Source organism: Chelonia mydas, chromosome 1 (genome assembly GCF_015237465.2).
Source record: "Chelonia mydas isolate rCheMyd1 chromosome 1, rCheMyd1.pri.v2, whole genome shotgun sequence".
Lineage (NCBI taxonomy): Eukaryota > Metazoa > Chordata > Testudines > Cheloniidae > Chelonia > Chelonia mydas.
This window is the reverse complement of record NC_057849.1, coordinates 298,591,525-298,604,774: the sequence shown is the minus strand read 5'-3', so window position 1 is coordinate 298,604,774 and position 13,250 is coordinate 298,591,525. Positions and strand designations below refer to the sequence as shown.

At 40.4% G+C, this 13,250-nt stretch overlaps 1 protein-coding gene across 2 annotated transcripts in view; it reads left to right on the top strand.

The window, feature by feature from the left end:
* The window catches only part of BMT2 (base methyltransferase of 25S rRNA 2 homolog), a 62,260-nt gene that overhangs the window by 26,876 nt on the left and 22,134 nt on the right, over positions 1-13,250 (top strand). The window contains exons 3-4 of one of the 2 annotated variants that reach the window (XM_043549651.1): positions 4,004-4,177; positions 12,791-12,853. In XM_043549651.1, the coding sequence (XP_043405586.1) occupies positions 4,004-4,177; positions 12,791-12,853 (237 nt within the window). The remainder of the gene's footprint in view (positions 1-4,003; positions 4,178-12,790; positions 12,854-13,250) is intronic. The other variant, XM_037888774.2, reaches the window with a different exon arrangement.

Below are 13,250 nucleotides of genomic sequence, written 5' to 3'. Positions count from 1 at the left end.
ACAGTTATGCAGATTATTTTTTAAACTTTTTCCGCTGCCTAGTTGGGGAGGCTGAAAAATATTTTGAGATTAATTCATAAACTAGATGCTATGTGTGCCTTTCATTTTTGATTATATAATGTTTTTATTCTTTAATTGAAATATTTCTTCATGGTTTGTAAAAAATATTAAATATATGGTGATCGATACTGACTATTTGCATTTAAAATAAGGAGACTGCCTTACCCTGTATATGTGGTTGTTTCAGGGAATACCTTGGAAACCTTTAGTTATAGGATTGATACAAGATTTGTCTACTGAATTCCAGAAGCATTTCTGGACCCCATGACCTTAGAGTGCTATTGCAATAAGCTTGAACAATACATTAATCCTATACCCTGCCTGTGCTTTCCTCAAACTCTACTTTTTTTGTTGTCTTCCCACTTCTCTTTTGTATTTAAGACTATAGCTTTGTAGAATCATAGAATCATAGAATATCAGGGTTGGAAGGGACCCCAGAAGGTCATCTAGTCCAACCCCCTGCTCGAAGCAGGACCAAGTCCCAGTTAAATCATCCCAGCCAGGGCTTTGTCAAGCCTGACCTTAAAAACCTCTAAGGAAGGAGATTCTACCACCTCCCTAGGTAACGCATTCCAGTGTTTCACCACCCTCTTAGTGAAAAAGTTTTTCCTAATATCCAATCTAAACCTCCCCCATTGCAACTTGAGACCATTACTCCTCGTTCTGTCATCTGCTACCATTGAGAACAGTCTAGAGCCATCCTCTTTGGAACCCCCTTTCAGGTAGTTGAAAGCAGCTATCAAATCCCCCCTCATTCTTCTCTTCTGCAGACTAAACAATCCCAGCTCCCTCAGCCTCTCCTCATAAGTCATGTGCTCTAGACCCCTAATCATTTTTGTTGCCCTTCGCTGGACTCTCTCCAATTTATCCACATCCTTCTTGTAGTGTGGGGCCCAAAACTGGACACAGTACTCCAGATGAGGCCTCACCAGTGTCGAATAGAGGGGAACGATCACGTCCCTCGATCTGCTCGCTATGCCCCTACTTATACATCCCAAAATGCCATTGGCCTTCTTGGCAACAAGGGCACACTGCTGACTCATATCCAGCTTCTCGTCCACTGTCACCCCTAGGTCCTTTTCCGCAGAACTGCTGCCTAGCCATTCGGTCCCTAGTCTGTAGCGGTGCATTGGATTCTTCCATCCTAAGTGCAGGACCCTGCACTTATCCTTATTGAACCTCATCAGATTTCTTTTGGCCCAAACCTCCAATTTGTCTAGGTCCTTCTGTATCCTATCCCTGCCCTCCAGCGTATCTACCACTCCTCCCAGTTTAGTATCATCCGCAAATTTGCTGAGAGTGCAATCCACACCATCCTCCAGATCATTTATGAAGATATTGAACAAAACCGGCCCCAGGACCGACCCCTGGGGCACTCCACTTGACACCGGCTGCCAACTAGACATGGAGCCATTGATCACTACCCGTTGAGCCCGACAATCTAGCCAGCTTTCTACCCACCTTATAGTGCATTCATCCAGCCCATACTTCCTTAACTTGCTGACAAGAATACTGTGGGAGACGGTGTCAAAAGCTTTGCTAAAGTCAAGAAACAATACATCCACTGCTTTCCCTTCATCCACAGAACCAGTAATCTCATCATAAAAGGCGATTAGATTAGTCAGGCATGACCTTCCCTTGGTGAATCCATGCTGACTGTTCCTGATCACTTTCCTCTCATGTAAGTGCTTCAGGATTGATTCTTTGAGGACCTGCTCCATGATTTTTCCAGGGACTGAGGTGAGGCTGACTGGCCTGTAGTTCCCAGGATCCTCCTTCTTCCCTTTTTTAAAGATTGGCACTACATTAGCCTTTTTCCAGTCATCCGGGACTTCCCCCGTTCGCCACGAGTTTTCAAAGATAATGGCCAAGGGCTCTGCAATCACAGCAGCCAATTCCTTCAGCACTCTCGGATGCAACTCGTCCGGCCCCATGGACTTGTGCACGTCCAGCTTTTCTAAATAGTCCCTAACCACCTCTGTCTCCACAGAGGGCTGGCCATCTCTTCCCCATTTTGTGATGCCCAGCGCAGCAGTCTGGGAATATAAAGGGAAGCAGAAAGACACATTTTGGAAAATAACTCCAAATCAAGTCTTCACTTAGAGGTTTCGTGGTTATAGCAAAATCCTCCTTGTATATAAATAGCATCTACTGGCAAAAGAATGCTTTAGCTTTTATAGCTAATCTGGTTCTGCAAGCAAAATAAGTTATGGCAAAAGCACTCTTTTAATGGTATAACTGCATCTAAATTAGGGCTTTTTCTAGCATAGCTATGTGGTATCTAACATAGCTATGCTAAGAAAACTTTTAAGTATAGATGCTTTGGCTGGTTCTGAAATTTACTTATGTTCCTTCAAGAAGGAAGGGATGAAGTGGGCCCTAAATTAGATACAGATGGAATTTCATGTTGTCTTGTTCGGGGGGTTTTTTTTGTTTGGTTGGTTTTTTTTAATGCCAGTCTGGATTTTCTCTCACTTGTAAGGTGGTGATCAGCAGAACTATCTAAAAATTCTTCTTGCCTAATAAAATCATAAATTGCTTTTCTAATGCTTCAACAGAATCAGAACATTGAACTTGTGGTAATTGATAGAATAATCTCAAGATCTCTCTGTTCTAGTGCAATCCTTGAATCCTCAATGGGAGAAACTGCATCCAAAGATGTTCTTCCAAAAAAATCTTTGACATCTGTCTCAGTTCAGAATCTGTTTTAAACATTATAACTGTCTAAGAACCTGAAATTAGATCCCTATATCAAAACCAATATCTCTCTCAGTAAGAAGAGATGCAAAGCCTCTGATCTATGAAAAAAACAGATTGTAAATGTTTAGCTGCTTTTTTATTTTGTTTATATCATGTGAAACTTGAAGTTGAAAAATCTTCATTGTGTTTTAGAACAAGATTCCTAGTAGAAACAAGGCTTTATATTATCCTATATGCTGAGACAATTCCAGCCTTTCTAGTCTTAACCTGGGAGCCTACAATGACCCATGACACAGTCAACAATAGCAAAGCTATATAATAGGGGGAAAAGCTCTGTAATCCAAAGGTGAACCTCTTCTGTGCTCTGGTTGATATTGCTCATATATGCGTATAAACAGTTGTATTCTTGCCCTCCGTGGGTCTTGATGCTTATAATTAAGTCTTCTCTGCTTTCCTGCTAGTTTACCTACACCAGTCCTTATGACTGGATTATATTCCTCCTTTCCAATAAGTGTCTTACAAGTACTTGCTAAGCCTCCCCATTTCTGGAGACTACAGAGCTAGTACGTAAGTGGGGGAAAAGGTTGAATATACTTCTAATTGTAGCTCTGATAAGGATATCTTCATTAGGTCCACATTCCCTCTCCTTGAAAGTTAGGATCCATTTATGTATAGATAATACGGAATTTATCCAAAAGGGAAAACAATCCATATACCTCACATTAACTTAATCTAGCTTTTGACTGCTGCGTCTGGATCAAAACATCTGGAAGCAATTAAGCCACTCCTCATTTCATATGTGATCTGAATGGAAGATAAATGGCCAAAGACATAAGGATAATAAGTGCCTTATGAAAACTGTTGGAAACAATGCATTCTACAGGTAGCATTGTGGGTTTTCCTCTTTGAATATGTATTGTAGTTTTAATATGGGACTTTGTTATGAAACTCTAGTTATTAAGTGTTTGTATCCTTTAATGAATTCCATTTAAAATTCTTTTTTCCTTCATTCTCAGTTTGTCATGCTGCTGCTGAGTTCAAATTAATATAGGTAAACCCCAGTAATAACTTTTACAAAAGTCTTGATCATCTCGAAGCTTGGTATAATCAGTTTTTCATAATAATTAATGTACCTGCAAGTTTTAGATAACGTGTAAACTCAAGGTACCTATAGTTATAAGTATTGCTAACCCTCATTACCACTGGTCTGCTGAAATATTACTTTGGATATTTTCTTTTTTAGTGTATGCCGAGAATATTTTCAAAATGGCGGAAAGAGAAAAGCACTTGAAAAAGATGAGAAAAGAGCAGTTGTTGCATCTAAGACCACTTCAGCCTTAAATGTTCTCCAGAATCCCAAAATTGAAGAACCCTTATCCAACTTCAGCTTTACAAATCATGAAACCATATCAGAGGAGTAAGTTGTAACTTTTTGCTATAATAAAAAAAAAAAAGTTTGCAAAAGAGAAGTTTTTCCCAGTCGTATAACATTGACTTCTGTGAAATTGCATTGCCCTAATGTATTTCCAATGCAACTTTTTATAGTTTTTAAAAAAGGAAAGAAAGTTAAAAAAAAAAAAAAAAAAGTAAGTATATATTAATATGCTTCAGAAAATATTTGTATCATCACATTTTTTGGAAGCTAATGTTACAAAAATAGTGGCCCATAATTTATTCTGAGATTGACAATAGTCTTTTTTTTAATTTAAGGAAAAACTCATAATCACTTGTGGAACACTTCTATCTTGTTAATGTTCTTGGTGTGATTTATAATACAATTTGGGTTTGGACAAAGGGAACATTTAAGAGGAAAGTGCTTCAGTGGGAAACTGCTGAGTATTTAGCACTCTTGAAACTCAATCCACTTTGCCTAAATATGGACTGGGTGCCTAAGATTACACTCCTTTTACCAAAAAAAATGGGCAGAGTTCTTTGACATTACCTGTGTACTTCCAAATGACTTCTTGAAGTCTAACTTTTTTGGAACTTCTTGGTTTCCTGAGTTATTTATTTTTAAAAGTACATAAATAAATAACAAATGCATTACTTTTCTAAGGTATTTTTCCCTCAATATTCTGACTTGTTTTCAACCTTAACTCAAATTAATAATTTTTTTTAAACTTTTGGTCCTAGAATAGCACTAACTTTTGTACCTTTTATTATAGTTTAAAATTTCTGCCACCTTATTATAATGGGAAGACATTCATACTGTACAACAAGTATAGTAGAGTAATGAGACTACATAAATATACTCATTCAATTTTAATATGCTTTTAAAAAATAAAATTAGTAAATTTAATTTATGTTCTTAAATTCATGGGTCAACTCTTATGACTGCTTAGCTGCCACAGTATTTTGTTAGCAGTTTCAGGAGCGTTTCTAGATATTGCTTCTGTGCCATATCTTCTGTGAACAAGTTGTATGTATTATTAATTAGGGAAATGAAGGGCAGGTTGGTAATGTTAATAAATATCTTGTGTCCACATCAGTTAGTATCTTTGTGCCTTTAACTCTGTTAGAATAACTTGTACATGCCCTAAGTGTCTCTGTACAAAATGGCTAGAAACAAAACAGAAAACAAACAATTTGTTCTCTAATATTATTTTGCATTATGGAGATGTGCAGTATCCACTACATAATTGAGGTTGCAACCTGAGTTCCCATCAGAACCCTGATTTCTCTCCCCTTCTTCACTCCTCCCCCAAATTCAAACTAAGAATTATTCTCTTCAAAATTTTGTTTACTCTGTCTGAGTTACACTTGCTCATCAGTAGAAAATAAGTTAGTCAGGGAGTTAATACAGTATAGCATATAAAATGAAGAGATGTTCACCTAACTTAAAAAAAAAATCAAGTAGAAATGAATCCTGGTTCATTGTATTTATCTATTAAATCCAGTGAACAGGGCCAAAGATTAGGTGGTTAGACACTTAACTTCTAAATAACAGTTTAAATCAGTGGTTTTCAAACTTTTGTACTGGTGACCCCTTTCACATAGCAAGCCTCTGAGAGCGACCCCCCCTTATAAATGAAAACACTTGTGTGTATGTTTAACACCATTATAAATGCTGGAGGCAAAGCGGGGTTTGAGGTGGAGGCTGACAGCTTGCAAACCCCCCCCCCCCCCATGTAATAACCTTGTGACCCCCTGAGATCAAGTTTGAGAACCCCTGGTTTAAACAGTAATATTGGCAGGTGACTTTTTTGGGGGGGGGGGGCAAGTTAACTATTGACTCTTTATCAGCTCCAGAGACAGACTAGAAAGCAGGAGGAGATGGGTCCCTCTCCAATTTTCCTGCATAGGTTTTGGGATGGAAGAGGTGTGAACCCCTGCTCTACTCCACTCTTCCCAGGGCCCCTGCTCTGTTCTGTCTCCTATTGTGCAGCAGTGTGTGCATGCATAATATTTAAGGTCAGTAAGAATAGAATCTTGCATATATTAAGAGGTTTTCTTGGTGTTGAGGTGCTAGAAAGAACAGGAGGCTTGATTTAGTATCTGAATTAAAGGCTGTTTAATAATGTGGATGTTAAATGAGACCATACCTACTTGTATCATCTCCTTGATGCTCCCTACATCTAGCTAGATGCATAGTTGTTTGTCATTACTTTTTTTCTTATGGAGTGATTTTTTTTCTGTCTTCATATCGCACACAATTGCATTTCCATTTGTGAGGATACTATATGAGTTGCTTCTGTCTTTGTCCATCAGAGCTGCAAGTAGTTAATGCATAAGAATTCAGGATTCAGTGCTTGAGATCATGTGGCTCGTAAATGATAAGAAAAGCACTTTACCAGGGAAAGTCACTCAAAATGCTGGTAAGAGGGGTAACAGTAGAGGCAAACCTAAGAACAGTGGGAGTTCAGCTAGACAAAGTACTTCAATTATGCGGTCACAGCAAAATATCAACTTCCTGTAATTATGCACAATAGATAATCGCACACAGATCCAGCACGCAGTTTTTGAACACCCAGCGGTACCAAGCCAGCCAGTACAACTTATCTGAACAGGCAGTTTGGCAGGATAATGGGAACAAGAGGCACCAGTCTGAATCAATGGTCCATGACACTATTAAGCTGAGTAGAAAGTTGCATATACTCTGTGATCGTCAGCTTTGCACTTAGGTGACCTCGGTGTGACAAACTAAGCAGGTGACTGTGCAGAGAGAATTGAGCTTGAATGTATGTGTACAGTGGGTACATTTAAGGTTTCTAATGATTAGAGAGAGGAGCAGTTCTAAGTATAATAAATATAAGAATCTCAATTTGTGAGGTTCTTTCAAAAATAAAGAAACTAAAGTACCAGCACTGTATTCTGAGGTAACGGAATGCAGCTGCAGACATCCGGTTGTGGGAAGTTTTAGAAGGCTGTCTGGGTTGAAACTGCAATGACAAGTCAATTGGGTTTAAAATATGGTTCTGAGCTATCAGAGTAAAAATATTTCCCTAAACAGGCCCTGCGCGTTGAGTCAGGCCTGCTGCTTCAGGGTTTTGCTACTTACTTTTTACAGCTGTTAGCTCGGCAGACCCACTAAGGCTAGGGAAGAGTGGGATGGATTCTTCTGCTTCATGAATCAACAAAGTTCCTACTGTAAAATTTTTATTATCGGTGATACGTGTGTTGGAAAGAGTTTTGCGAAGATTCCATGTTCAGAGTCTCTTCTCCCTTGCAAACAGAAGGAAGACTTAGGGCAGGGGTTCTCAAACTGGGGTTGGGACCCCTCAAAGGGTCGCGAGGTTATTACATGGGTGATCGTGAGCGGTCAGCCTCCACCCCAAACCCCACTTTGCATCCAGCATTTATAATGGTGTTAAATATATAAAAGTTTTTAATTTATAAGGGAGGCGGTCGCACTCAGAGGCTTGTTATTTGAAAGGGTCACCAGTACAAAAGTTTGAGAACCACTGACTTAGGGGGTGGGGAGGAAGGTAGCACTGAGAAGAGCACATTAATTGACACACCTAGAAGTCAAGTAGCAACAAGCAATGAGGGGAGGGAAAACTAATCTTCCACTTCCGTTTTGATTTTATATGTTTTATATGTAGCACTTAAAGGATGTTAAATGCTTTTCTGATTTTATTTGTATGTTCAATGGGAAAACACTTCAGTAACAATGACAAAGTTGCTTGGTGTATGTTCTCCTGCAGAACGGCGAATTGAGCAAAACTCAAACTTCTGAAAACTAGGAAATGCATGGTTCAGGTTGCCCTGCACATAGATGAACATGATTTGTTGGGTAATAGTCAACATGTTTTTTGTAAAGGGAAATCATGCCTCACCAATCTACTAGAATTCTTTAAGGGGTCAACAAGCATGTGGACAAGGGGGACCCAGTGGAGATAGTGCATTTAGATTTTCAGAAAGCTTTTAACAAGGTCCCTCACCAAAGGGTCTTAAGCAAAGTAAGCAGTAATGGGATAAGAGAGAAGGTCCTCTCATAGATTGGTAACTGGTTAAAAGATAGGAAAACAAGGGTAGGAATAAATGGTCAGTTTTCAGAATGGAGCAAGGTAAATAGCAATGTCCCCCAGCAGTCTGTTCTGGATCAAGTCCTATTCAACATATTCATAAATGATCTGGAAAAGGGTAAACAGTGAGGTGGCAAAATTTGCAGATGATTCAAAACTACTCAAGATTGTTAAGTCCCAGGCAGACGGCAAAGAGTACAAAAGGATCTCTCAAAACTGGGTGACTGGGCAACAAAATGGCAGATGAAATTCAGTGGTGATAAATGCAAAGTAATGCACATTGGAAAGCATAATCCCCACTATACATATGAAATGATGGGGTCTAAATTAGCTGCTACCACTCAAGAAAGAGATCTTGGCATCATTGTGGATAGTTCTCTGAAAACATCCGCTCAATGTGCAGCGGCAGTCAAAAAAGCTAAAACAGAATGCTGGAAATAATTAAGAAAGGGATAGATAATAAGAGAAAATGTCATGTTGACTCTATATAAATCCATGGTACGCCCACCTCTTGAATACTGCGTGCAGATGTGGTCGCTCCATCTCAAAAAATATATATTGGAATTGGGAAAGGTTCAGAAAAGGGCAACAGAAATTATTAGGGGTATGGAGTGTCTGCCATATGAGGAGAGATTCATAAGACTGGGACTTTTAAGCTTGGAAAAAAGACGACTAAGGGGGGCATATGACAGAGGTGTAAAAAATCATGACTGGTGTGGCAAAAGTAAATAAGGAAGTGTTATTTACTACTCATAACAAGAACTAAGGGTCACCAAATAAAATTAATAGGCAGCAGGTTTAAAACAAACAAAAGGAAGTATTTCTTCACACAACACACAGTCAACCTGTAGAACTTTTTGCCAGAGGATTTTGTGAAGGCCAGGACTCTAACAGGGTTGTTAAAAGTAGATAAATTCATGGAGGATAGGTCCATCAATGGCTATTAGCCAGGATGGGCAGGAATGGTGTGTCTAGCCTCTGTTTGCCAGAAGCTGGGAATGAGCTACAGGGGATGGATCACTTGATGGTTACCTGTTCTGTTCATTCCCTCTGGGGCACCAGCCACTGTCAGAAGACAGGATACTGGGATAGATGGATCTTTGGTCTGACCCCGTATGGCCATTCTTATGGACCGGTCATGGGCCGTAAACAAAAATTCATGGGCCCATGACCTGTCCATGACTTTTACTAAAAATACCTGCCGTGACCAAAACTTGGGCAGGGGGGCTGTGGGTGCTCTGGGTGGGCGCCTGGTCCGGGGGGTGGGGAGGGAGGGAGCTGTGGCTTGCAGCCTGGGACCCCTGCTCGTGCTGGGGGGAAGGTTGGTGGGGCTGGCAGGGGCTTCCTACCCAGCTCCATGTCCCTGCAGCTCCAAGGCTGCAGGGGCCATGGCAGGGGCTCAGCCTATGCTGCTCCTGCCGCAACCACCGGCTGCCACAGCTCCTATTGGCCAGGAATCGCAGCCAATAGGAGCTGCGGGGGCAGGATCCACGGGCAGTGCATGGCACGGAGACCTCTCTTCACCCCTCCGCCGCAGCCAATAGGAGCTTCAGGGGGATCATGCCAGTGGGAGCTGGAGAGCCCCCCACCCTGAGGTAAGCGCCTCCCTGCACTCCCCAACCCCCTCCCACACACCCAAACTGCTGCTGCTTGCCCGGGGGCTGCCAGGCTCGGGCAGCCCCTGAGCCAGCACTAGCCGCTACAGAGGTCACGGAAAGTCATGGAATCCACGACCTTCCTGGCAGACTCGCAGTCTTAGTTACGTTAACTGAAGGGTGAGTTCACATCAATCTTAATGAGGTCTCTGATTTACCCAGCCATTAGAACCTCTCAGTCTAACAGTACAAGGCAGCAGAAGGAAACTTTTTTGTATGGGTTTTTTTGGGAGAGGGTACTCAGTAACTTGGGAACTCCTTTGTCATATGTCCCCAAATCTGGATCACTAATGCTATCCCGTTCCCCTATGTGTCACACCAAATACTGAAGCAATCCAATTAACTGATCAGATTTTAGAGCACGTAAGAGTTGAGGTTTAAACCATATCAAATGGCAGGAATGGAAATCCTCTAGCTTTTTTTTTATTGGCATATTTGCACTGTAAAAAGTGAGTATTTTTATAAATACTGTTTAGTTTGGGTCTCCCAAAGTTTTAGTGGGTGCCATACACTGCCTTGGGTAAAACTCCACAGATTGAGACTGTTTTGACCCACATCACATCAACAGTTTGATCTCAAGCTCTGGGCAAAAAACCCCACCTGGAAACTTTTTGAAAAATGGCTATGGGGGGGCGTGTATCTCTGCAACCCCTAACTCAAAATACCCCAAATTTGGGTCATCTACCCTACCGTGCATCCTCTTGAGGCACATCAAATTTCAAAGGAATCCAGCCAAGCATGTCTATTTTAGAGTACTTAAAGAGTTACGGGTGCGCTTTCTGGGGGAAGAGTTGAGCATATTTTCAACAACGTACACCGTATCTGCACATGCTGCCGCTGATTTGAATCTCTTATCAGACATGTTAAGTGTTAATGACTTTGCACTTTATCTAGTGACTGAAGTACAGCTATAATTTTTTAAAAAGTTTTTATAAATATTGGAGTATTCATTCTCCCTGCTAGCTGTTTTTGTGTATTGTGGCTATTTGTTAATCGTCTGGCATATAACTGTGCATTGTATGAAGACAAGAAAATGGATAACTAAACCCAGACTCACGGAAGCACTAATGGGCAGAAGAGAAGGATTTTTGGGTGGATGGGTCATTAGAATGCTTGTGATGAGGAAACTTATATTTGGTAATTCAAAACAATCTTTCAAGTTTAAAAGCTTCCTCTTTCCCTACCTAGCTTGAGCACTGAAAAGTATGAACGTTTGTGCATGTAGAAATGCACTGATTATGGTAACCAAGCAAGAGCAGCTAAGAGTGATAACCAATGGAGATTATAAACTGAAACATGTAGGATAAATTCTTATCACTGGAATGTGAAAGCAGATTTGTTTGTTTGTACAGAGATTTTTAGAGCAAGGCCTGAGTCTCTCTATTAATAAAATGGGGGAAAATACTAGATGGAGTATCATGGTCTGACCCACCCTGAAGGCCTGAACTCAAAATGTGTGCGCAAAAAAAAAAAAAAAAAGAAAGTTGACAAACATTCCAGGCCGTCTTAATACCCAGTAATGAAACAAGGACAAAAATCTTCTTCCCTGCTATTTTATTTCTTTCCCTATAACCAAGTTCTTTGGCAATGAATTACCTTTTAGTTTTTAGAAAGCATTTCCTTCTAATACAGAATATTTTTCACTGTGACAACATGTGACTGAAGATTATAGTTCTTGAAATATAAAACAATTAAATAGTCCATAATCTCCTTTGATCACCAAGTGGTTCAGCTGGTAGTTTACAAATGTAGCTGTTTGCACTAACAGAGTTTGCAGCCTCTTCGAAAACTGTCAGCTGGTCTGCTCTTGTTCAGATGCTGAGGAGGCTTAGTGCACTGGGGCATGAAGTGGAAGAGAGCTGCTTCCTCATCCACACCTTTTAAGGAGATATACATCCAGGAGATCCTGACAGTGCTCTATCAGTTTGACTTGTATGTCTGTAGGGAAGAGTGGGAGATGGAAGGAGAACCCTGACAGTTCCTCCTTAATGGTATTGCTGATATCATATTAATGACATTGAATTTAGGAACAGAATCTTGAGAAGTGCTGAAGAGGATGAAGATTTTCACAGACCATATAGGAAAGGATGGGAGCAGGGAGAGAGAAATGATCATTAGAAGCAAAAATATTAAGATTGGATTTCTGATTTCTTGTGATAGATGAGATGGAGGAGGATTATGAAAGATCACAATGACCAATAATCAGTCTACATTCTGAAGACTTATATTACAAGCAACACCTTCATTTTTTTAAAATGTTGTGTCTCCATCAGGCTCTGGCCCATGTGAGAATCTTTAGTCCCATTATATGAAAGATTGTGCAGAACCATCATTCTCCGTCACACAATAGAGCCTGAAAGTTTTGACTGGAAAATTCTACAGAACATTTAGAGGATGAGGTGCTGTATTCAACAAAATATCACCTATCACCAACTTCTCCATACCCGGGGGCGGTTTCCCTCCTCACTAAGCAACATATGTTGAATATCAACTGTACATCATTCTCCTTTTCTGCCTAGACAGAATGCTGTGTGCTCACCCCTTAATCTGCATAAGGCTTCGAAAGATGATGCATCAACACTAACTAATAGCCAGTTATTATACTGTAATAGCCAAGGGGGTTCTCCAGGTGTTCTTAAGAAAAGGGGAACAAACAAATTATTCAATGGTATCTCTGCCCCTAAAGATGAAGCTTAAATATGTGAAAATGCAATTTGATTCATTTCACTTTTGATTCTGTCATAGAATGTTAAAGGTCAGTGAATACATGAGCTATATAAAATAAGGGTACGTCTTCACTACTCGCCGGATTGGAGGGTAGTGATCGATCTATCAGGGATCAATTTATCATGTCTCATCTAGACACGATAAATCAATCCCCGAATCGACGCCTGTATTCCACCTCGGCAGGAGGAGTAAGCGGAGTCGATGGGGGAGCCGCCATGGTCGACTCGCCGCCGTGAGGATGGCCAGGTAAGTCTAACTAAGGTACTTTGACTTGAGCTATGCTAATAGCATAGCTGAAGTTTGCGTATTTTAGTTCGTAAACCGCCCCACCAGTGTAGCCCAAATCTAAGTTATTTACATTCTTTACAATGGAGCAAATGCTGGTATTTATATTTGTCCAAATATAGTTGGTTTCAGATTCTGTTGTGCAGAAAAGCTCTTTGGTTTTAGTTTAGGCAGCAGGTAGACAGGACATTTTCTTCATTTGGATTAGTTCATTCAAAGTTGAGAAACTGAATGGGAGTTGGAAAAGCTGGAAAGCTTACTTTTTCAATAAAAAAAGAGGTGGAAGAGGATGAGAACTACTAATTCTCAAAATTTGAAGGAAACTGGGTCAGATTTTTAAAGATATTTAGGTACCTGA